The sequence below is a fragment of the Thunnus thynnus genome, chromosome 11 (genome assembly GCF_963924715.1).
Source record: "Thunnus thynnus chromosome 11, fThuThy2.1, whole genome shotgun sequence".
Lineage (NCBI taxonomy): Eukaryota > Metazoa > Chordata > Actinopteri > Scombriformes > Scombridae > Thunnus > Thunnus thynnus.
In genome coordinates, this window is record NC_089527.1 from 24,020,273 (window position 1) to 24,045,321 (window position 25,049).

The following is a 25,049-nucleotide window of genomic DNA, read 5'->3' on the forward strand; positions in this document are numbered from 1 at the left end:
AAATAATTAACATAACACAACATATTTAGGATCAAAAATGTCAACATAAAGTTCCACGTATGTTTATTGATTGGTAACTTTGACTGTTCCTTTGTAGTGTCAAAATCTGTCAGTGAAACTGAAACCTTGAAGTGATTTCTAAATAGAAAATAATTCATATTGATGCTCAGCTTTAGGCAGGGACATTGTAAATGAACTGGGTAAAACATAAACAGATGAATCACAAAAGACATATTCTGCAATAACTTGTTTTACATTAGATGAAAGAATAGTGTGTGTTAGGTAATGCGTTGTGTTGTGTGACTGAGCAATGCTGAGTCATGTTATGCAGACCAAGGGAGCTGCCTAAAGATGGCAGAGTACATCCAGCCCTGCCCTTATACTCATCATACCAAACACTTGCAACCAGCAACCTCAATAATTCAAATTATAATAATACTGATAAAACCATTTTTATTTTCTTGCAGCTTTACATGCAACACATGTATCATTTGTGATTTTATTTCACACCATCAGTTACCTTATGCCAACACATGAATTTCAAGGACCACTGAATCACTGTTTATCAGTTGAACTATCTGGATTTGCAATTTGTCTCAAAAGACAAGTACATGTTGTCATTACTGCTACCGGTTTGATTGAGTGTGTATGTGAATGAGCTGACAATAAAGCTGGTTATGATCATATTTGTGTTTAAGAGATGCGCATTCCACAACAGCACTCCCAATGCAGTTATATTTTTCTTAAGAACTGAAATGTCACTTTAAAACATTTGTTAAATAAAACGATTGCACAATTTTCTTCACAGTTTCAGTTTACCTTATTGGTCCCTTTACACACACTGAAAACTATTTCCCCTTTAATTCACTGTCTGTATTGAATACTGTAGATTAATGCTGCTAGACGGCTGATTGCATATCATCTGTTTCTTTGACTCAAAGTGATTTTATGTGCAGTTTGAGCTAAAAATGTTTTTGCATACCTCCACATCATTACATGCATTTCATTGAAATGTTGATTAAATATTGTGCAAACTTGTTGGCCCATACTGTCACTATATGTGTGGTACAGCAGGAAGGAAAAAAAAAGTAAAGTCATAGGTATCTTCTTCCTTTTCTATTCCATGATCATATGAGGCTTTTCTGAATACAGTCTTAATGAGAGGAAGGTCTGTTCAGCACTGCTTTCCTCAGCACCCATGTTGTCAATGAAGGCTGTGATGACCTTGAGACACGCTCTGTGCACATCCATCCACAACAGGATGTAGGTGACCTCAGCACTGACAAACTGCTGCTTCTTGCTCTCTCTGGTTCCACAGATACCTTATACTGCTCTCACTAGGCTGCTTCAGTCTCAGAGGTTTGTGGTTCTTCAGTCTATAAGCCAAAGTCAGGAAGATGGCGTCGACGTGTTCCTTCTCAGAAGGTTCCTTGGCCGAAGTCTCAAACAGTGGGAAATTGTAGCTGTCGGCTAGACACTGGGCAGCTGACGTGGGCACTTCCCGGCGGTCCTTCAGGTCACATTTGTTCCCCACCATGATGCGGGGCACCAGGGGCCCCACAGAGTGTCGGCTGCACTCCTCAATCCATTCAGGGATGCTCTCGAAGGATAGGAGGCTGGTCACGTCATACACAAAGATGACAGCATGGGCGCTGCGGTAATAGTGCTCCACCATGCTCTTCCTGAAACGCTCCTGACCTGCCGTGTCCCAGATCTGCAGCTGGCACAAAAGAAACACACATTGATTTAAAGGATAAGACGGCCATGAAAAGACCAAAACCAGCAATGCGTTAGTGCGTCTCTGAATACTTTCTGACTTGGGTCACAAATAGTTTCATTTTTGATAGAAAACAGCTGGGAACTGCAGTTTTTTAGCAAATGTTCATCAGACATGAGTAAAAAGTGCATTTGTTTGGTGATATTTTCAGCCACAGATGAATACAAATGTGCTACATTAGTGAGTATTTACAGCCAAAGGATGGCGTATTTGGGACTGATTCAAATAAAACTATGGTGCACTGTGTTCATGATGATGAATGAGCATGTCACCCGCTGCAACGGTGTGGCTCACTGATGTGTTTTTAATCATTTTTGGACAACAATGGAGCTCTATAACACAGAGGAACACCAAGATAGATCAGACTTTGGCTACATAGCCACATTTATGTATCATTGAATGTCTTATTTTAAATAAACATAACTATTTACAATCAGCATGATATGTGAGGTGCATCAGTTGTGTGTGTTGAGTGTTGAAGGCAGCAATAAATGTAAAACAAATAAACCTTTGGAGATGATGTTTGTACTATATTTTTTATTACAGAAGTATAATATCTACTGTTATTTTATTGGAAACTGCCTTCCAGATGGTCATCTCTCACATCTAGAGGTAGGCCTATGATTTGTAGTGGAGTAATCCCAATGCACAGCCTTAGAATAAACAGACGGTCGTCTTTCCAGACACTGAGGTATATATGTGCGTGTGTTGCATCACAGGGTAGGTCTGTGTGTTTTATGTCCTCTCACCTTGATACTCTCTCCATCGAGCTCCAGCGTCCTCTCTCTGAAATCGACCCCGATGGTTGCCTCTGGGTTCTTCAGGAAAGTGCCACCGCAGAACCTGTAAGTTAAACACGTCTTCCCCACATTTGAATCTCCTATCACGATTATCTTGAAAACCCGAGCTTGTGCAGTCTCGCAGTCGTGATGCGACGACAGCTCTAAGGAGTCATTTCGACTGAAAACTGTGTCAAATACCTCACCAGGTTTGTTTTCTATTGCCATCGCTCATCTTCTCGCAGTCTGGAGACTGAGCGGTGCCGAAACATCGCGAGAACTGTGAAAGCACCGCCAACAGATGTCACTGTTGAGACCTCTTGAGTAGATATCATGAGTTACTATCATGACAACAAAGGCTACAACTCTTTACAATATATTCATATTAGCTAAATTAATTCCTTCTTTCAAATCCCTTCTAAAAACACACTTATACAGACAGGGCCACTGAAGGGTCTTTCTGTAAATTTCGATGTTTTTAATTGTTTTATCTCTTCTATGACCTTTTATTCCTATTTTTATTAATACTGTTATTCTCTGTTATTCAGCTCTTCTATTTATTTAAAGGTGCAGTGTATAGAATTTAGTGACATCTATCAGAACAGACTTGGCAGGAAATGGGATATAATATTCATAAGTATCTTTTAATCAGTGTAAAATCACCTGAAAATAAGAATCATTGTGTTTTTGTTACCTTAAAATGAGACCTTTATGTCTACATAGGGAGAGGGTCCTCTTCCATGGAGCCCACCATGGTTCTACAGTAGTCCAGAACAGACAAACCAAACACTGGTTCTAGACAGGACCACCGTAGGTTGTCCTACATGCTTGGAGAGGGAGAAGGAGGGGGAGAGAGGGGTATTCTGTTGTTGCAATCTGCAACCTCACCACTGGATGCCACTAAATCCCACACACTGCATCTTTAATTGTGGTAATATGACATCACTGTCTCCCTGAATTTTATTGTATGTAAAGCTCTTTGTTAACATTGTTTCAAGAAAGTGCTAGACATATTATTATTTTATTTGGATTTTTTTTAAATGTACAATAAATAAAAACATTTTTTTTGTTCCCAACCTTCTATTTCTTTGTTGAACTACTAAAAAGGAAGAAGTTCTTAAAACAATAGTAATATATTTGAAGAAACCACTGACAACAAATGCATGGCCTTCTTATCGTCTTTTCTTATTTGAAAGATTTGTTATTTTACTTATTTTTATATTAATCTCTCAATTTAATTATATTTTAATAAATACTAATACTGTAATGTTGAATATGTTATCAGCACTCTTGTATTATGTATTGTGTACTTGCTTTGTACCTGATGTGCTACATGCACTTGCTTCTTGAATTTAAAAAATAAATGCTCTTCTGTATCAGACACACAGAGGTTTATTTGACACATACACCAAAAACATCATTATAATCCAGACCCTGTTTGTTACCAAAGCCTTTCACCCAGGGTGGGCAATAAGCACGAGTCACCAGACAAATGCTGGTAAAATATGGCTGGTAGATTTCAGACACAAAATAATGATTTACTATTGAGTGACTGGTGAATTTGAACATTTATCTGTTAGTGACTGGCAGATGTTCATATTTTAAAAAGTTAATTTCCCACACTCCCCCTTCCCACACACACATATCCAAAAATATAATAATAAAGTAACATTTTAACTATCCGTGATCTCAAATGTACAAAGACAGACAACAGTGACACTCATTTGCCTGTTTATTAGTTACACCTAGCTGAATCTAATACAACTAATCGTACCCTCATGGTTGATTCAACTTAATGGTTATTTTGGAGGCTGTAGTTTGTGGTATTGCTTTGTACTGATGGGTGTTTCCAATATTTTGTTCACCACATTTATATCAATGTGGGCAGACAGATTAGAAACATAACCTGGTAGGTGAGTGTATGGGGAGGCTGTGGAAACCGATGGCTTTGCAACACGTATCACATGCAGATAAATTGTCCTTGAACTAAAAACAATTCATCAGTACCAAACAATACTCTAAACACTTTGTGAATCTTGATCGTAACATAAATGTTAACTTAAAAAAAAATACAGATACAAAAAGCACATACATTCACGCAATAAAACTGTTTCAAATAATTTTCATAAAATTCATCATCTTTGACCAAAACAACCTAATTTTTACTACATCTCAGAAAAAAAAGTCAAATCATGGCATACAGGCTTTTGCTGAAGCCTAAACCTGAGTCAGTGTACAGTACATTGGCATATACATTTCATAGTGAGTTTCACAACACAGCTGTGTGACGTCTTCATGTGCATCAACAACATATAAAGGGCAGCGAATCAGATAGCCCTGTCAATGACTGGTTGTGTTTTCAGTCATAAACATGAGGCACTTAAGCTGCCTGATGTCTAAAAAAAGTCACAGTCACTGTTTTACACAGAACATAAGCAGGTGTGCTCACGTAGTCAAGCTAAATGACACATAAGCACATATTCCTCTCTTTATATCAGACAACGCTGTTGAGACTTAAAGCATTAAAGGGGCACAACACAAAAAGTCATATAAGGTCTTCTGTGGCTTTAAATGAGCTTCATCAATTCTTAAAAATGTACTCAAGAGACATCAGCCAGGTTATTGCAGCTTGCGTTTTGAAGTGTAGTATTTACAGAAAGCCTGCATTACAAAAAATATAAGAGATTTTACACACAAAAGCCACAAAGCGCTCCTGCTATACCGAAAGTGAAATCAAGAGCAACATAAGATTCTTCATATTTTGCATTTGACTGATGTGTTTCCCTAATGAGCGTCACCAGTTTTTCTTTTCCTTCCTGTCAAAAGTACATTCATCTTGTACCCGACGTGTTTAATTTCCTGAATAAATATTGTCAATGTGAATTTTGGTAGCATCAAAGCACACTTGAATTATACTCATAGGCCTTTTTTGACAGCAGACATTCGACTTGTCATAGCAGGAAGTGCACAGGTGGAGCTAACAACATGAACCATGACTCAGTTCAAACAATTACTGCAGTGCAATTCAGCTATGAATTATGTTATTAGTAACACATGTGTTTGACAGGTTAAAATATCTCTGCTGTGTAAAGGTGTATTCTGCATTGTTACCCTCGTCTGGAGCCTATATGGTGATATTTCAGCCTCTGCTACTTTGATTTTTACCCTTCTTCTTTAATATCTCTCACAATTCCTCCAATTCTAACAAAATGTTTACTTAAGAAATTCAGCTGCCCTCATTAATATGCTTAACTGGAAAGGTTGATACTCCACACTATGGGGGAACCTACTGTGGACTATTTGTGTTTCTATCATGTATTTGTTGCGAGTTATTGAGCAAACAAGAGTCTACACACTGTGTCACTACCAGCATTTGTGCTGACTTGAAAATAAAAGAGAAGTATAACTGAAACCAGCTGTGATCATTTTTGTGTGAATGATCATAGCCAGACTGATGATATATGAAAGAAAATATTTCCACTTCTGATCAACTTGTGGTCCCACCGTAAATGACTGGCTTTAATACTGAATTGAATCTGGATCTGCGACCTCTCCTGGCAGACAGAACCCTGTAATAATCATTAAATTATAAATAAATTTAACTTTTCTTTGACACAGTGACACATTTCGCTACCAGTTCTCATCTGAGAATGAGCTAGAGCTGCCAGAGTCAGAGTCTGCGTCTGTCAGTCCGTCAAAGTCCCAGTCTGCACTGGACCCACTGTCATCGTCTTCCTCTGTAGAGAAGCTGTGAGCAGAGCCGAGACACGCTGGGTACACACGTGTCGAAACACACACTGGTCCCAGGGTGGACACATACACTGCCATGACATTCTTCCAGGTGTCCCTGGCTGGGTCGTATTCGTGGATGAGGACCCTGTTCTTGTTGTGCTGCAGTAGAGTCTGGGTGAGGAGGAGCAACTTGTTGTTGTGTTGAATCACCTGGTAATTTAGGGCACGGCTATCGATAGGAATGTCACCCAACCTTCTCCATTCCCCCCTGGTGGGACTGTAGGCTTTCACCACAGGGATGTCACACACACAGATGATCTGGTCCTGAAACACGCAGGCCTTGTGAAGCTTGTCTCGTCTCAGTGAGCCACAGTGACGCCAGCGGTTCCTCTTAGGATCATAGCAAAGCATTCTTCTTTTGTTCACCACATACAGGTGGTCATTCAACGCCACCACCTGCATTTTACCTAAAGAATGAGGCAGAGGAGCCACAAATGTCCACTGGTTCCTCTGGACGCTGTAACACTCGACCTCCTTTAGTCTTGTGTCCGTCACTGGGTTCCTTCCTCCCAGGAGATACACATGGCCATTGAGGTAACCCATCCCAGAGTGTATCCTCCCCAGCGGCCTCTCTGCCAACTCCTGCCAGCTGTTGAGCACAGGGTTATATAGCCAGAAATGTTTTGAAAGGTGGGAGGCTAGGTACAGGTTGTTTTCAGGGGTGGCACAGGCGATTAAGGACTCCATGGTGGAGCGCTTGTAGTCCTGACTGCTGAGATCTTCGAGGGGGGGAGCCATGAAATACAAATCCTCTGAATAAGGGTCACAGCACATTATGTTGTCATTAGGTAGGCCAAAGAAGAGAATCATTTCTTTTGCGCTCACTCCTATTCTGTGTTTTGGTACGTCCACAGCTGCGGACATGCCACAGCCGTCCTCTGCAGACCTGTTGAAGAAAGACTCAAGGTATTTCTCAATTAGAGGCCTGGCCATGAGACCCTCCAGGTAACACTTGTCCTTCTCAGTAAACAAGTTCCACCGCACACACTTCAGTGCCTGCAATGCATCCTCCGAGTCCTTTTTCTGCAGTGCATTTGCTTCTATCCACTGTAAAGCAGCGGAGCACACCTTTCTCTCACAGTCCACATCCAAAGTGTCCAGAGACAGCAACTCCTTTAACTGCATCAAGTCCAGCTCACAAAGCTCCCCTCCATTACACAGCTGGCTGAAGTTCCTGGCTATGAAGGCTTGTGCATTCTCCTTAAGCTCAGGGTTGTCATACGTGTCAGCAAATTTCAAAATACCCACACAGTTGGAGAGATCCAGCCTCCTTGTCATGAAACTGGAGCAGGCTTTCCTGATGTACTCCAGCTGCAGCATATTGGCAGCCGCGTACAGCCTTTGCACATTGCTCTCCGTGATGGTCACCCTGCCTGTGTAACAATAGTCGATGATGACCGACATGGACTCAGCGTCCACCCCGCGGATGACCACTCTCTCTTGCATGCTCTCATTCAGCCCCCCGGTGAACATGCTTTTGAAGTAAGGGCTGGCGGCGGCGAGGACGTTGCGGCTGCACAGGAACAGTCGGTCAATGTCACCTCTAGCGGACTCTCCTCCGGGCTCCAGCGACTCCTCTTCGCTCTCCACCCCGATGGTAACGTCCCCGAGGAGCCGACAGTCGTACAGTAATTTCAATTCCCTCATCAAACCCGGGGCGTGATTCACGTCCTCCAGCACCTCGGGACCACTGAAGCAACTCAGCGCCGAAGCCATTGCTGCAAACTTCGCTGAGCAATCGAGCTATTATTTCACGTCGGCGGTGAAGGCTTCAAATAACCGGCTGTCATGCGGTTGACAACATTCAATAACACCAAAGGGTCTGTGCGATGGTAGTGACACATCCGCGGTTTATACACAAAAATCAAACACATGCTGCGAAAAATACATTACCAGCTAGTGGCTCAGCGGTCGCCTGTGTGTCTGAAAGCCGACAGTTCTCTGTCTAAAAATGACCATAATGTCGCGTTTAAATCAGAGATAATTCGTTAATTATATGCTGAAAAACACTGAGACAGTCGTATCCGTTTTCTTAGCTTTGCTAGTCAGTTGTATTATCTCTCCTGAACGTAGCGGACAGCAGCTCTCGTAAAAAAAATTAACCGTCAAATTGGCGAGTGTTAAAATAAACATTTTCCGGGAGTAATTGCCAAAATAAACTCACAATTATGTACAAGTGCTGCAGCGATTGATCATGGTTAATTTCTGAAGCCAACCCAACACGTTTTCTGGAGATTTTAAATGCAGTTATTTATGTTTTACACTTTCCACTACTTAAATTAGTTTCTTAAACACACAAGGGGAAAAATGTAATCGCTTGTTTTGAAGGCAATCTCTCCTCGCTTCCGCTCTGGCTCACTGCACGGCGTTATTTCTTTATTACCCACCCGTATTCTGCCAAGACCCGCCCCTACTCTGCCTCTGATTGGTTAGTGCTCGTTGCCTTAGTTGGTTGGTTAGAAATATCAGAGTGAGAGGCCTCTGCGGCCACTGCGCGCTCACACAAGCTTGCTAAGAAAGGGTTCAGGGTCTCTGATAGGCTAGGAGAACTGGGTCGATTGAGAGCTGCCAACATTCAAATTAAATAATTTAATCAAATGTACCTTCCATATTTGTGTGCATGGTGCATGACTAAATTAAATTTGTTCGATGCTTAAATGTGTTGGATGAGTGAAATTCATTTATTTAATATTTAAATTTGACCACCACCTCACCTGGAATAAACCTGCACATCCATGGTACACCCACACAGGCAACTTCACTTATTTAGTCTCTTCTCAGAGGCGTGTGGGCATGTAGAGACTGTACTTGACTGGTGTCTCCGTGATTCTCCTGTTGGCTTTGTTGGTCTAATTAGAGCTTTGTCTGGCTGTTCAGGGTCTTTACCAGATTAAAAGATTTCCTTAGCCACAACCTTTCTAACCTCTGCTGTCTTGTATAGGCTACAGAGCCCTGCACACCAAAACAATTAGACACAAGGACAGTTTCCGTACACAGTCCATCACACTGATGAACAAATCAGCCATGTGATGTCTGAACCCAGTCCCCACGCAACAACCCAGTAATACGAAAACCTTGCTGTACTTACAAGTTATATTACAGTTTAATTTATGCAGTGATGAGTTAGTGACATCTAATATCTGTTTATTTTCAAACATTATTCTAAGCAGGCTGAATCTTCTGCACTGTATATCCATCGATAGATGCACATAAACCACATCTGTGTGACTCACTATACTGCCATGAACTCCTGCACTACTTGTATAACCTGTACATAATCCTGTATATACAGTTTGCAGTAACAATTTGACTTGAGTATCCATTTTCAGGTGTGTACATAATAGATGTAAATTTATGTTTGCTTATCTTTGTTTAGTTTTGTTGTCGTGTGTTTACTTGCTCATGGCACTGTGTTAAAGAGCTACTGAGTCAAACTTGACTCTAGGAAACTGTGATGGACATTTTTCACATTTTGAAGTTTATTGACATTTTGAAAAACTACATTTTCAATTGACTTGTCAGGAAAAATATGTACAGTACCAGTACCATATTTATGATGATTATTATGCTATATAATCTATCTATCTATGTATCTATCTATCTATCCAGCTATCTATCTATCTATGTATCTATCTATCTATCACTTGTTCAGTTGTTTTCATTTTAATGGAACTGGAATTCAATGTGGGTCTTGCAAACCTGCTTTCAATCTTTATTGTGAAGCTTTAATGTCTTACAAGACATTAAACGTGGCACAACTACTGTGTATACTGGATATAACTATATGTCCCATTCCTCTCATTTGTTTCTTCAGTGACATCCAGTATGTCAGATTACATTCAGTGTGCAGTGCAGCCTACGTACATGGTCGAGTAACATGAATGTAGCCAAAGCTTCAGGTGCATCTAGTATCTACGGTTGAGTTCATTGATCCTGCGAAGCCCGTCTTGGTTGTGGATGGTCTTGTGGACTGTGATGAGGAAGGGGAAGGCAGAAGGCAGCTCCACCCTGCGGCTCAGCTTCTGGTGGCCCCAGTGGAGGCAGCGCAGCCTCTCAGCCAGGTCCCGCCTGCCTGCTCGCTCCAGTCCATCTTGCAGCAGCTTGGTCTTATTGGGCTTGTCCCATGACCTCTCATACCTGTGGAGAATGATGAACATCTGAGAAACATATGGTCCAATCCATGTGGTCCCTATTTTAATCTATAAAGAGTACAGTAATTGTAAAAGCTCCATTCTCCCTCAAAAATACAGATAACGAGTAGTTGATAATCTGTTGTTAATTCAGGGAACTGCGCTAGTATACTGTGTTTAAGTATACTATGGTGTGTATGTGTGGTCACACTATAATCACACACACATACCAGTTTTCCAACATGGTCTTGGCCTGGACACTCTTTTCAGTGGATTTGGTGTGGAAGCGTCCTATCTCAGTTCTGTTGAAGCCAAGCTCATATGCTAGGACTGTCCACTCAAAACCAAGCTGCCTAGAAATCTCCTGCAGTGTCTTCAGGTTGATTACAGCATCCTAGAAAACAAAATAACATGCAAAATCACTGTCAGTGAAATATCTGAATGGCATTTAAAGATACATGAAAGTGAAAAAATGAACATACATACCTCTTGGGCTTTGTTGGGCATTATCTCAAATTTCACGAAGATCAGTAGTGCAGGTCACACACTTAATGATGATTATAAACAATTCTATGCTTCGATGTCTGTGATCGCTGTTTAATATACTTACATTTACAGTCCAAAATATTCCAAATAGCAGACAGAAGTATCAGTCTTATCACCCTACAGTACAGTATGCCAAAAATGAGTGTGGAGAGTGTTACTGGGGAGATTCAAGATCAACACACTAAGCTGTTAAACATTAGTCACTTTAGCTCTAGGGTCCCTTGTGGAGCTAACAACTGTCAGGTTCAAGTGCCCCCAGCAGCTACATAAAGGTGTGCTGTGCTGTGTCTTCATCCTTATATTCTAGAAAACTCAGTATAATTTGGTCAAATCATTTTTCAATTGCACACGTTGAAGTTAATGTGTTGAGAGTAACAATATTCTATTTTAACAAAAATTAGCTGTTCAACTAACCTTTGCACATTTACAGTGACATTATTAATATGAATTGTCCCTTTTAAATAAACAATGATGTCACTCACTCAAAAAGAACATCAATTATTACTGAAAAATGTCAGCCCATTACAGCGCAATGACCATCTGCAGATCATGAACATTAACTAACTTTGAGAAATTGATTTCTTTGATTCTTTAATCCAAGTAACTATATTTGAGAAAGACTGGAGAAGCACAAAAATACTCTGAAAGGCTTTTATTCACTTTAAAAATTAACCTCCTCTTTAAATTCTTGTCATCCATAAAAAGCATCAGGGCTCTATGTGCAATATCATTGCAGCAATTATGTTTATCAAAGAACATTACAAATCTCAGCCGTCATGTAAACAATAATGAAAAGAAATTAGCCAAAGGATAATGTGTGTACACTTACATTAACAAATTGTCACATTTTACTTAAGAAACAAAGAAGATCATTTATTTTAACGTGTTAATCATAATTCTGATAAAAAGTGCTGTGAGGTCAGGTCAATAAATATAATGGACATGAATTACACTACTTTTAAACAGGCACAGGATGTAAAAATACAGTTTCAGGTTCAAATTCATATTTGACACCACAGTCTGACAAAAATGAATATCTGCAAAATTAGTCATATGAAATCATTAAAAGCATGTACAAAAGCAAGGGCGTAGTTTTTCAGCTGGAGAGAAGTTTTCATTCCATTGAATGAAAGCCTTAATTATCCACAATGACAAATCAAAAAAACACATATCAAAGAGGATCCAGTTCACATTTAACAACTGATTACCAGAATATTGCCAGGTTGTTTCAAAGTGTGTCAGTCTGTGTTTCAGCAGGTAGTAAGGAAAAGATCCAGCCTGCTGGACCCATACTGCTCTCAGTCTCTACTTTGTCCTTCAGTCAAGAGTAGTGCTTTTTAAAAAGGTTAACAGTCACTTTCTCTTGGGTCACAGCCCAAGACTGGGCCCTCCGCGTAGAAATTGTGTCAATCGATTGGGTCCCATCCAGTGCTACCCTGTGTACCTCTTGAACGTCAGTTTATTTGGATTTAGTAACAGCCATCTTTCCAGCTGCCGTCCCTCAGGGCGCTCAGGGAGGCGAGGCTCTTTGGGGGAGTCAGCAAACTGCAGGAGGAGAGAAACAAGTCGATTAAATTCCTCATCTGCATTCGTCAACAAAATTTTCATCCACTTGGTGGCAGCGGAAACAAGCTGTAAACGCTGTAAACACAACACTGACATATTATCACTTTATAAGTTGATAAAGCGATCTTGTTAGCATTTACACATCCAGAGCAATATTTACTCTCCTTTCAGCTCTGTTTTCAGTGTCCACCACCTCCTGAGGGAAATATTCGGCTCATTAGCTACTAAATGCTCCACTATGTTCACCGTCCATCCATTTTTAGAGCTTTTTCCACTGAAAACAACTGCCTGCTGCATCTGGAAACTACGCTGCTGAAAGCAATGAGAGAAAACCAAAACAGTAACGTTGTTGGCTGGACAAACAAAAACAATGAGCTGAAAGAAGCTATAAAGCTTTGTAGAGCAGAAGGGGACTGCAGAGTTGGATAATAATCCTCCGTGGGTTCGTCTTTACTGTGACCCCTTTCATATACATGCAGTAATTTGATCCATTTTACTATAAAAATATAGAATATAGCAGCTTTAATAAAATAAAATACAAAGATGCACCAACCGTGTAAGTAACAGGAACAAATTACTTTAGTTCACCTTTCAAAGTTTGCTCTTTGGGACAATCAGTGTAAATGTTTAGATACTAGAACACAGTTATATATATAACAATCCATTTATAAAAATCCAATGATGTACGGTATAGACTGAAATATGTCAAACAGACTGATGTGTGTGTTTTTTTTAGACAACCATGTCTTATTAAGCTAACCTTACTGGGTCAGTGTATCTGCTCTTACCTGCGTGTGGGTTGGGTGATTTTGCTCGGCCGTGAAGCTCCACTGAGTCCTACAAACGAGGCTGGACGAGGAAGCGAGCTGCGGGGGACAGCCGACTGGTTGGTGTTGGCTTTTAGCGGCTGCGGTACCAAGCTGCTGCTGGGTTTGAGGGGCTGAGGCAGCGCAGCACTGCTAGGGATGGAGTGTAGACTGGCAGAGGTGGACAGGGAGGTGGATGTGGGACCCTGCAGGACTGTGGGGCTTACATAAGCTGTGGCTTTTAGTGGGTGTCGAGGAATAGTGGGGAAATTGCCCACGCTCTGGACACGCTGGCTGAGCTGGCCAGGTGGGGGAACTGAAACACAGCAAGAGAAAAATGACATGAAAGTAGTGACAGTATGGCAAGATCTGATTTACTCATAGACATGAGGACAAAAGTCTTACTGGAGGACTGGAGTCGTGCGAGCCCATTGGACGAGTCAAAGCTCTGGCTGCTCCGGAGGGAGGACATCGTTGGCAAGGAGGAAGGGCCGTGGGAGGGTGGGTTGACGGGAGACACCAGGCATGGAATACTGGGAACACTAGGCATGCTGGGAGCTCGGATCAGGTTGGGCATGCTTCTCCGTAGCTTGTCTACGTAACCGTATCAACAAACCAGATCAGGTATTGTAGAAGTCCACTCGATTTGGAGCTTCAGAGGTTTTTCACTCACATATCCAACATTAAAGGAATAGTTTGACATTTTAGGGAATAGAAAAGTCACTGTAAAGTCTTTATGCTAAGCTAAGCTAACCAGCTGCTGGCTACATCTTCATATTTATTATACAGACATGAGAGTGGTATCGATCTTCTCATCTAACTCTTGGCAAGAAAGAGAGTAAGTATATTTCCCAAAATGTCAAACAATCCCTCGAAGAATTCTGACTTGATTAAAATCAAAACTGCATAGCATGTGAATGTCCTGATAAATCCTGAAAATATTCTTCTCAACACGACTACAATACCAGTCAGTCACTCAACAGAGACAAGAGTAGACTGAAACACAGAGCTGAACTGAGGAAGCTCTTTAAATCCTGTAACCAAGAGCACTCACTAAATCCTCTTTGGCACATACAAAAATGGTCTGGTTTGAAATTAGGGACATCTCAAATGTGGGTAATTCTGCAAAGACGCTTAACTATTCTTGGTCTGACTTTGGGATTGTCCATTTCATTGAAAAAAGTATCAAACCCCATGAAGAAACATCATTTCGTTCGTTTACTAGGATAAAGGATATTTGATGACATGAAATCTGCAAAGGAACAAGGAATTTCTTCAGCACTCACCTGTGCTATTCCTGTATGCTGTGTGTGTTTCTGTGGTCAGGCTGGAGTTCCCAGAGTACTGAGAGAGTCCACTGAGTGAATACTGTGGGGTGATTGAGCTGCGTCTGCAGTCTCTGATACTGGAGAAGGTGTGAGAGTGGGGCAGGCTGCCCCGCTGCATAGACCCTGTACGGAAAAGTCGAGGCTGGGGAGGAGGGAGCTGGTCGTACCCCTCATCTTCCTCGTCCTCCTCCTCGAGATCCATCTCACTGCGCCTGAGGGAGTGTATGGAGAAGCTGGAGCTGCGGCGACTGGCTGTGGTAGAGGTAGAGGCGTAGTCCTGTCGGAGACCTACAGGGTGACAGATCATTGCTTTTCATCTGTGGAAAAAAATGAACCTGAACCTCATATACTCTATATGATACTCTGAGGTGCCCCTTATCCATTATTCCATTACTGAATGAGTAGACCACACTCATACTGGACAGATTTTTTTGTCTGAAATCTCGTGCATAATTTATCAAGATATGGCTGCCTGTTTATGTTTAGAGATGTTTAGAGGTCAAACATTTATCCTGGTTTTAGACATTCATCAGCAATGTAACAAAGTCATTCATTTCAGTCTGTCCAGAATGGTGATTATTGTTGTTGTATTATATAGCTGGATGTCATTCACTAGTATTATCTCAGGTCTTAAACAGTATGGTTTTATTCTTCTGAAAGACAGTCTGAACTACTAAATCACAAGAATAAACACTGTTATGGTATGACGGGCCTACATATGAAGTTTAAAGCCAATCAAGAGAACTAGCTCCACAGTGGCCAAATCAGATACATCAGTCAAAAAAATAAAAAAAATGGACAGCATTTATATAACATCTACAACCCACGAGTAGTGCAATGCACTACACAATGAGTCATCTTCAGCCAAACACCCATTTAGTGCAGTTTGGGTTTTAGTCTGATGCTAAAGGAACCCTCCACATACTGTTAGGAGGAGCCTGAGACCAACCAACCAGTCTACAGCCATGCTAGTGGCTCTGTGATCCTATCCTTAGGCACAGTGGTGCTTTGAGCTAAATGTTACCATATCTAGGTATCTCAAAAATCATAACCAAACCCAGACAAATGGCATTGACAAAGACCAAACTAAGCAACAAGTAAATTATATATATTTAGTACATAGTAGGTAGACAAATACTGATGTGCATGGAGCTTTTAATGACCCACATACTGTATGTAGCAATACTTGCAGTGGTGATTTAATTACTTAAGATTTCAAGCACTTTTTCATAAGGGGTGTATTTTATTTTCTCTCTTTCCTGTAAAGCCTACAAGATATTTAAATAGTCAACTCACTCTCCTCCTGAAGTCGAGCCATGACCTCCACATCTGTCATGTCCTGCAGTTTGTATCCCATAGAGATAGAGTCATCCTCCAGTTCTGAAACACCCACCTCACTGTCCACGGAAGACTGCGGGCTAATTGCAGCATGCCGGCGACCAAGGTCTAAAAACACACGGAAGAGCCAAATCTCTCTCATCAAGACATTTCATTCTCTATACTGGAGGAAACACAGAGACAACTGCACCAACTTTAAATGCTTACATGTGATATAGGCACTCAACACACAGAGAAGATGTTTTCACAGCAGACGTGCAGTCTGTATGATAGCATGTAATCGTATATATCCATTAAAGATGGATAGGTGGTGACAATGAATGGCAGTGCAGAGAAGACAGGTTGTCAGTGCATCTTACTGTGGAGAGTTGAGTTTGATAGGAAGGTGGGTGCTCTGTCACTGAGGCTGCAGCTGGCCCTGAGTGGAAGGGTCGGCTGGAGGAAAGACTGACCAGATGATGGCAATGGAGCTTGGAAGGACAGAAACACAGTGAAAGAGAGAAGAGGTTCAATCTCTGAGAACCAGTCTAACATGTAAATCAAAACTACACTCTCTGACATTTGTGTACATTTAAAATATGGATAAAAAGGCAGAAAAAGCATTCATATTGGATATAATTTTTTGTCTGGAGGAGTTTGTTTGTCACCATCTGTCTCAGGGTATGACCTTATAATCTCTGTCCTGCAAGCATTTGCTGTAATCTGAGTGTAAACTGCAAGTAACAGGTTGTTTAAGAATCTGGGTTATGTTTATACAGTTAGCTCAAAGAGTCTTTTGGGAGCAACAGATGCATTTGGCTCTCTTTTCTTATTACTTTGAATGATAAATGAAACAGCTATGAGGTTAAAAGAAAGAGTTTTAGTACACTCAATTTAGAATTTCCATGTAAGAGATGAAGATAATGATTTCTATAGTTTATAGACTTTCAAGGTTACGACAAAAGCCAGTTAGCCTTCATTTACACGTTTTGTGTACATTTGTATGATTTTGTTATTTGCTATGTTGTTAAGTCATTAGCTTTTGGAATGAGGGCAGCGTTGGCCTGAAGGTTAGAAAAGCAAGCTTGTGACCAGCACGTCCTCACTGAGCAAGGCCCTTAACTCTGCTTATTGGCCACCAGATGAGACTGTGTTTTCTTTTTCAGCTTCCTGATCTGAATGTGTATAAATGTGTGCTAACATACTCACAGTAACAAAGCTAATATGCTGATGTTTGGAAAAGTTAAAGTTATTAAAGTTATTGTCATAATTATCCTTGTGGATGACATCAATGTCTGTGCCAAATTTCATGGCAATCAATCCAATAGTTGTGTAGAAATTTCACTCAAAACCAAATATATGAACCTCATGGGGGCGCTAGAGGAAAAGTCAGGAGATCAGTAAAGTCTGCAAGATGCATGGCAATCCACCTGCTAGTTGTTGAGATATTTTAGTCTGGACCAAAGTGGTGGACCGACCAACCAACAGTTACCCCCAGGTATAACTCTAACATGGCTGAAAATAAGATAGTGAGAAACATAAATAAACTATAACCATAATTTCTTACTATTAATGCTAACCAATTAATAATAATGTTTACCATTTTGACTTGAATGACTTAAATGATCAGTCAGTTAAAATTAAAGTCAATTTCTGTCAATCAACTCATCAATCCACGGACTTAATTAATAGTGTTACCACTAACATAAATGCACAATTCAACAGCATTTTTAATCCTGTAAAGACAGCCCACTTTAACATATGTGTTCTACAGATAAAAATTAATTCAGTAATTTGACCACTAATACTGTATAAATCTGTATTCGCACTGTATCCACACCCTGATGGTCTAGGTTAAATCCCTAAGCACTGACCATGTGACCGCAGCGAGTCTGGCTACAGACTCTCTTTTCCTGTCTACTCTCCAATAAAATATTTTAGATAAATAAAGTCAGAACTATTGACGATTATAAATGATCCTCAGAAGCCCAACAGAGGTTAGAGTGATACTTGTGTGGTTAGCAGGAGTTATATACATGTGTAGTAGAGCATGTACAGTATGTGTGTTACCTGGGGACTCAGTTAGTGCAGCAGGTTTAGTGTAAGGCAGGACAGGGCAGCTGAGGGTGTTTAATCCCTCTATGCAGCTGTATGGACGGACGGAGGACAGTCCTCTCCACCGCTTAGCTAGACACAAAATTGCAAAGGGTATGTTAGTCGGACTGATGTACCATAACACATGCAAACACATAGATAGCCAAACGTGCACACAAGCAGTACATTGATTATACTGTAACACACTCTGGCCAAATGTTAATCTGCTCTTTACATATCAGCATTGACGTTGTAAATGATTTGGTCAAAGCTCCGACAGAAGAGGCTCATACAGTAAGATGAGGTTTAGCTTACCACTGCAGCTTATTGGGCTAAACTACAGATTTTTTTTAGAGGGATCTTAGGATAAGCGGGGATTGTGCATGTAGGCTACATCCCATTCCCAAAATCGGAATTAGATCTACTACGGTCTACTTTGGGATGTGGGGGTTACATTTATAGAGCACACATTTAATGTTTTCCTGCTGTATTCATTTTATGGTACATTATTATCATCAGGCATACTTAGCAAAGGTTTACAAGTTGTAACTAATGACTTTAATAATGGTTAAAACATTTTATTACATTTGGAAATAAGTAGTAAAATTGATATGGATTACTTTTTAGAACAACTCAAATGTTGTTCTAATTAATGACTCATTACTGATCTATAGTGCATTAATTAATATTTTTAACCATTAAAAAGGCAATTAGTTGCAACCTGTAAACCCTTAATAAAGTATGCTTCATTAGAAAGTGATTGGCAGTGAGTAACTTGCCTGAGATGACATGACTGACATGAAATAATGTGTGTTCAGTGTGTAAACACTGAGTTCATCCCCTCTGATTGGTAGTCAGGGAGGCACACACCTGACAAAGTGGAGCATTTGGCATTCCCAACACAATTAGGCTCAACCACTACTGGATAAAACTAGCATTCACGGCAAGTTACACAAACAACGGCTACTGGAGCTCAGAGACAACAGTGTATTCATGACCCGGAGGAGTAGAGCCAACCTTCCTTGAATACAGCTTTAGAAAAAGACGAGGACCTTCAACCATACACACACACACGCACTAATGAACATCCAAACATCCAAACACTTAAAAACATGCATTTTTGAAAATAAAGTGCGTACACAGTAGGTCCACAATATGGAAATAACTGATCTGAAAAAACTCTTCTTGAATTTTAAAATCAGAACACACACATTATGTATTCATACGTGCACATAAGTACATGCTTTCACAGTACAAGAGACTCTTGTGCAGGATGTTTGAGCAGTGAGGGTTGGGTAAATCTGCCTCAAAACCCAGTTAAGCATGGTTTCTATGGCAACCATATCCTCTTGCATGAGTGTAGAAACTGTAAAGCACGTAATATGAAACTGGGTTCAGCAGCAAATGTCATTCTGTAGCACACCAGTATCCCGGTTATGATCGTTTTTTGTAGTATCCTGGTTATGTGTTTGCACATATAAACATGATATTCGGGTCTCAGGAATCTGAATAAGCCATCATCATATTTGAGAAACTCCAGTATGCTTCAGAGTGGAAACACTGTATTCAGGTCTGCAGTGTGTCTGGATAGTAGTTAATGTAGCCAGTAAAACATTAAATATGTCGATAAATGGTGTAATGAAGTACGACAGTGGTAATGCGCAGGATGAACTGGAGTCTTCATCTCCTCTTCTGTTGCTAATGGAGATGGAGAAGCTAAATCCAGCAGATATGTAACTACAGCAAAGTCCAGGCAGAAACCAAAGTGGGTTCATCCTCAACTGTTGGTGACTCAGACAGCAGAGAAATGTCAGATTTGTTGGATGCGGAGGAGTGAAAGACATAAGCGATCAGAAACCTAGATAATATCAAAATCATGTATACAAGAAGGTGAATAAACAGGTTTTACTATGTTCCATGGATGTAAATTTTACAGTATATTCCAAATATGATCAAAACCAGGACACTAATGAGCAAGTATATTCACTGAAAGCCATATTTGAATTTAAAGGACTAATTTGACATTCACTAGCTTGCCAAGAGTTAGATTAGATGAGAGGATGAAGATGAGAGTGATATCAATCTTCTCATCTATTTCTTGGCATATAAGCATATTTCCCAAAACTATTCCTTTAATATTTAAAAAAATGTGAGTGTAAATTTAAAATGGAGTATGTTTTCCCTTGAATTGTGCTTTTTTTAACATGGAGATCTGAGTGCGTGGAGCCAGTTGTAGGCGGTGCAATGTAATGGTGATACTCTGACCAGAGTTTTGTAATCCTCTCTGCTCTGTTCTACACTGTCTTCCATTTAACACAGTGTGATGCCATCCAACGGCACAGCATGAGTTCTTCCAAATGGAGTTGTTTTTTTGTTTTTTTTCTATCTGCAGAGAAGCAAATCCCTTAAACTGATCTTAATTGTCCTCTGGAGATGCTGATATGTGTAAATGGGAGCGCTTCCAACTCTGCTGCCACATAAGTAATCACTCTGTGGGAAGTCGTTTGCAACTTTACAACCCATAAATTTAAAGCGAGTGATTTAAATGGTCAAATGAGAGAAACAATAGAGCTGTGTGCAGTGAAACGCTCCCACGATTCAGAAGCTGCCACTGAAATCCTCGTTGCACGTGGAGACATTTTGTGTCAAGTGTGTCACAGCTTATGATCACATGTCAGCAGCCAGAGAGACAGATGTCCAGATGTGGCCTCAGATGAGAGCCTGTTAATCTGGGCGGTAAATACACAGTACCTTGGTCCAGTCTGTGACAGAGAGTCATCTTAGCCAGCTCCACCTCAGGCCCCGGGTGGTCCAGTACCTGCCTGCACCACTGGAGAGGGCTGAGGATACGCTCACCCTGCAGCTTGGCTTTGGGACTCACATACAGCCTGAAACATTGAGCACAACCCACAGTTTAATCCTGACACCTTTACAGCATAGACCATATTGTTGTTTTATGGTGAGAGTTGACATTATTTATCTGCAGAACGACCTGTGTCCACATGAAATAGCATTTAGTGATCCTACGGGACTGAACGTTTTACAGTGGCAATATTTCTCAGCTGAGCAACACAGTGAGGTAAGGACGCTTTATCGCAAATGATCCGGTGGCTGTGGAAAGGGAGTGATTTTCATGACATCTAAATGCAACAAAGTCAAAAAAATATCAGATTTTGTGTAAAGAGTCATTGTCATTTTCATATAAAATACAACTGGTTATAGTTTCATTCAGTGCAATAATGTATAGGATGTGACAACTATAATCAAATACAGGATTGACGGAAAATTAATTGACAACAGTTGAGATAAATCAATTAATCATCAAAAGTCATATATCAAGTAAACTTTCTTTTTTTTTCACCTTCTAAAATGTGAGAATTTGCTGTAACTTTTTGCCATATATGATACTAAATTAAAAATCTTTAAGTTTTGGACTGTTGGTCAGACAAAACAAGCAATCTGAAGACATTGCATTGCACCCTGGGAAATTGTGCTGGGCATTTTTCAGTATTTTCTGACTAAACAATCAAATCATTAATAAAGTAATCAAGAGATTGATCAATAGTGGAAAATAATCATTAGTTGCAGCCCATAAAACTGTGCATTGAGTGCAACCTATAAGTCTTCTACAAAACCAGGTGCAGGTCAAGACAAGAGAAATAGAGCTTATTACTGGAAACTGGACCCCCATATTATTGACTGCTAGCTATCAGCAGAAGATATCTGAGCAGTGAGTAAAGAGGGTAAAACATGCTGTCTGATTCTCAATTTCACACACAGGGAAAGATTATAGAATCAATCAATAAGCTAAATGCTACACAGGAGTGACAGATTGCTAAAAATCAATTAAACCGGATTGTTAAAAAAGTGAGTCGTCACCTGTGACTAAGCAGAACCGACCCTTTATCTGGCAACTGGGTCATGGTGTTACACTGACTTTGTGGTTAATTAGTCGTGATAAATGGAGTGAGGATATACCACCGCAGCGGGTGAATGTTGGATGCCATCATTGCTGCATTCAGCTGTGTGCTACATTTTCCACATCATCACATCAGATACATAAAGCTGGAGACGGTTCAGTAGTCAGCGTGTCAGTGTGTGAGCTACCTAAGTCAGCAGATACGGCGCTTCAAAGTAGTTCAGCCTGGGGCTGAGCACTACACACAAAGCCAAGCTGTTTGATCACAGGCTGAAGGGGGTCATTGTTTCTAATTTCATCCCAGTGCTGCCTTACTCTGAATAGATACCTATGCTGCATGCACAGTGCATTCTGGGATGCACAAAGCTTGTGTCAGACCTGTTTTTGTTCTTTCTCCTCCTGTAAGAAGTCACTCTGTATGCCAGTGCCTTCAAGTCTACTCCACTAGGAGAGGAATCAATAATGTGATCAATGAGAAGGAGATACATGGAAGGCTAGCATTACACACCATGTCTCTAAACTGTAGCTAGTTGGCAGTCCTGTGGCCTACAAAGCATCTATTAGGGTCAGAGAAACACAGGGACAATCATTTTTCATTGTACATTCACAAAGACATACAGTATGTGTGGCTGCTATGAAGTGGCAGATGAAAACAGAGCAGTTACCAGCTCTCAGGCTCTCCGACAGGGAGCACGGTGTTGAGGTCCAAAATATCAACCTCATCCAGAACAGTCGCGGGTCCAGCGGCGCCGCTGTCCTCCGCGGCGGCATCAGGAGACACCGAGCTCGCCTGGAAATAGGCGAAAGGCTCCTCCGTTGATCCCCGGAGTCCAGGGGCACACGGATGCGACTGAGTTGGACTCAAAATACTGTATTTGCTGGAGAAACTGTCACTCGGACAAGCTGTACCCCCATGCAGACACGACAACGAGGTCTGGGGATGAGGGCCGATGGAGCAATTGTTTACAGCGTTCGCTCGAGTCCGCAATTGTTCGTTTTGCCTCTCCAATTTTCGGACCAATTCCTGAAGCTTTAACACCTCCAGCTCCGCGTTGGTGATTTTATTGTTGCCATTGACGTCTGCCATCATCTGGGGGTTCAACACCTCTGCTTCCATTTGGTAAAAAGCACATTGAGAGGGGCAAAATGCACGGCCTGCTTGCAGAGGGGTCCTGTTCAATTTAGAGAGGGTGTCCAGATTCAGGCTACAACACACTCAGAGACACACACACACACATACACTGATGCTGCTGCTGCCGCTGGGATGACTGCACAGCCGGCCTCTCATTGGTCAGCGGCACGGAGTTCAACTCCCATCACACCACTGCTTAGGAAGTATTTATTATGTGAGCCTCCTTTGGACCCTTTATTTTTATAGTTTTGAATTTTTTTGACGCTGACCAATCAATAAAAACAACAACAAAAAAAACAACAATAGTATTTTGAAAAAACTAATTTTAAAGGTGCAGTGCGTGAAATTTAGTGGCATCTAGTGGAACAGACTTGGCAGAGAAGGAATATAATATTCATAAGTATGTTTTAATTAGTGTATAATCTCATAAAAATAAGACTCGTGTTTTCGTTACCTTAGAATGAGTCCTTTATATCTACATAAGGAGCGGGTCCTCTAACATGGAGCCTGCCATGTTGCACCCAAGACCCCAGGAACAGCGCCAGGCTTTGAAGTCAATTTGACATAGTGGCCAAACCGTGTAATTACAATGTCACATGATGCTATTGGGCCCAAAGACTTTTTACCATAGACTTACATTGTGAAAGAGACATCTGTAAATCAGCCGATACATTCATTGTGTGCCACAACCCCCGCAAAATGACTCGTTTCACTATCAGAATTTGATCCATTCTGTCTGATCACATTTCAAAAGTCTGAATGAGCTGCACGATTGAATAGTTTTATCCCCATTCAAGTTAGCTAGAGGACTAAACCGGAAGTTAGCCATCTAGGCCGGCGGAAATCTCTAGTGAGCATGCTCTATGGGCGCATTGGGCCCATGGAGCAGTTCTCCTTGTATCCAGGTCTATTTATCCATGGTTGTACTGCCATGTTTCTACAGAAGCCAAAATCAGACAAACCAAACACTGGCTTTAGAGAGGGCCTTTCAGCAAGTCAGCAACACAAACCTAAAGTCAAATTCAGACAATAATTGCTTCAAAACAACAATGTTAATATTAAGCTTATATACAATCATCCTAAATCTACGGTAATAACTAATGGTGTGAGGTCATCTGCTTTCCCTACAGGACACGGGACAAAGCAGAGCAATCCGTTCTCACCACTCTTGTTTATTATTGCTGTTGAAAGTTCCACTATATGTGTCCGAGACAAACTCTACTCAAGCCTACTTCAAACTATTTTATTTCATTTTAATTGGTGACAAATTAAACATAATTTAATGTCTTGCACCATTTCTGGGGAATTTACAAAACTTGTGCAACGTGTACTGAACTATATATACTATAACGTATACTGAACCATTAAGGATGACTAAAACAATCACAAAGAAATATCAAAAACTTAGGCAACCGTCAGATAATCTGAGGAAAAGGAGAAACTGTGTTTTCTGCACAGAAAGAAGAAGAAAGAAGAAAAGGTCACTATTTTGTATAAAGTCATGTAACATCAGCATGAAAGTGATAGATGTCCTGGAGGTAGACGATATGTGGTAATACAAATAAGAGAAAGTTGTAGAGTTATAAAAAGAAAAGCCAAGAGAGGCTCGAGGTTCCTTTTTCTTTTTGCGGGACCTCCTTTCTTCAATATGCTCTAAATTGGAATCGTTTAGTAGTCGTCCACACCTGGCTGGTCAAATCTACAACTACCTCATTGATGGATTTTATTGGCACTAGCATAGGCCTAAAAGCCGTGTGGGAAAGGGATTTAAGGATTACGTATGAAGATGATGAGTGGAATAAACTAGTGAAGGAGATTCTAAATCCAATGAGAGATGCCAAATCTTAACTTATGCAATTTAAA

At 40.7% G+C, this 25,049-nt stretch overlaps 4 protein-coding genes across 5 annotated transcripts; all 4 read right to left on the reverse strand.

Moving 5' to 3' along the window:
- Positions 1-433: 433 nt before the first annotated feature.
- Positions 434-2,881, reverse strand: zgc:101559 (Ras-related protein Rab-33B-like). Of its 2 annotated transcripts, none has more exons than XM_067603998.1 (2): positions 2,527-2,881; positions 434-1,714 (listed from the first exon to the last, which is right to left on the reverse strand). In XM_067603998.1, exons 1-2 carry the CDS (start codon positions 2,782-2,784, stop codon positions 1,274-1,276), a joined length of 699 nt encoding a protein of 232 aa, XP_067460099.1. In that variant the 5' UTR covers positions 2,785-2,881; the 3' UTR covers positions 434-1,273. The 2 variants fall into 2 exon arrangements, with proteins under 2 accessions (XP_067460099.1, XP_067460098.1); XM_067603997.1 differs by having other exon boundaries at positions 434-1,720; positions 2,527-2,869.
- A 1,389-nt stretch (positions 2,882-4,270) lies between these two features.
- On the reverse strand, positions 4,271-8,680 carry kbtbd7 (kelch repeat and BTB (POZ) domain containing 7). The gene has a single exon (XM_067603999.1). The coding sequence runs from the start codon at positions 8,062-8,064 to the stop codon at positions 6,187-6,189; it is 1,878 nt and encodes a 625-aa protein (XP_067460100.1). The 5' UTR covers positions 8,065-8,680; the 3' UTR covers positions 4,271-6,186.
- Positions 8,681-9,877: 1,197 nt separating this feature from the next.
- On the reverse strand, positions 9,878-10,985 carry wu:fc50b12 (uncharacterized protein LOC103911624 homolog). Its single transcript, XM_067602646.1, has 3 exons — positions 10,965-10,985; positions 10,709-10,872; positions 9,878-10,485 (listed from the first exon to the last, which is right to left on the reverse strand). Exons 1-3 carry the CDS (start codon positions 10,983-10,985, stop codon positions 10,254-10,256), a joined length of 417 nt encoding a protein of 138 aa, XP_067458747.1. The 3' UTR covers positions 9,878-10,253.
- A 661-nt stretch (positions 10,986-11,646) lies between these two features.
- Positions 11,647-23,304, reverse strand: slain1a (SLAIN motif family, member 1a). The gene is made up of 9 exons (XM_067604000.1): positions 22,720-23,304; positions 20,887-21,023; positions 18,112-18,228; positions 16,422-16,532; positions 16,021-16,170; positions 14,683-15,012; positions 13,802-13,990; positions 13,379-13,712; positions 11,647-12,569 (listed from the first exon to the last, which is right to left on the reverse strand). The coding sequence occupies exons 1-9, from the start codon at positions 23,169-23,171 to the stop codon at positions 12,494-12,496; spliced, it is 1,896 nt and encodes a 631-aa protein (XP_067460101.1). The 5' UTR covers positions 23,172-23,304; the 3' UTR covers positions 11,647-12,493.
- Between the last annotated feature and the right edge of the window lie 1,745 nt (positions 23,305-25,049).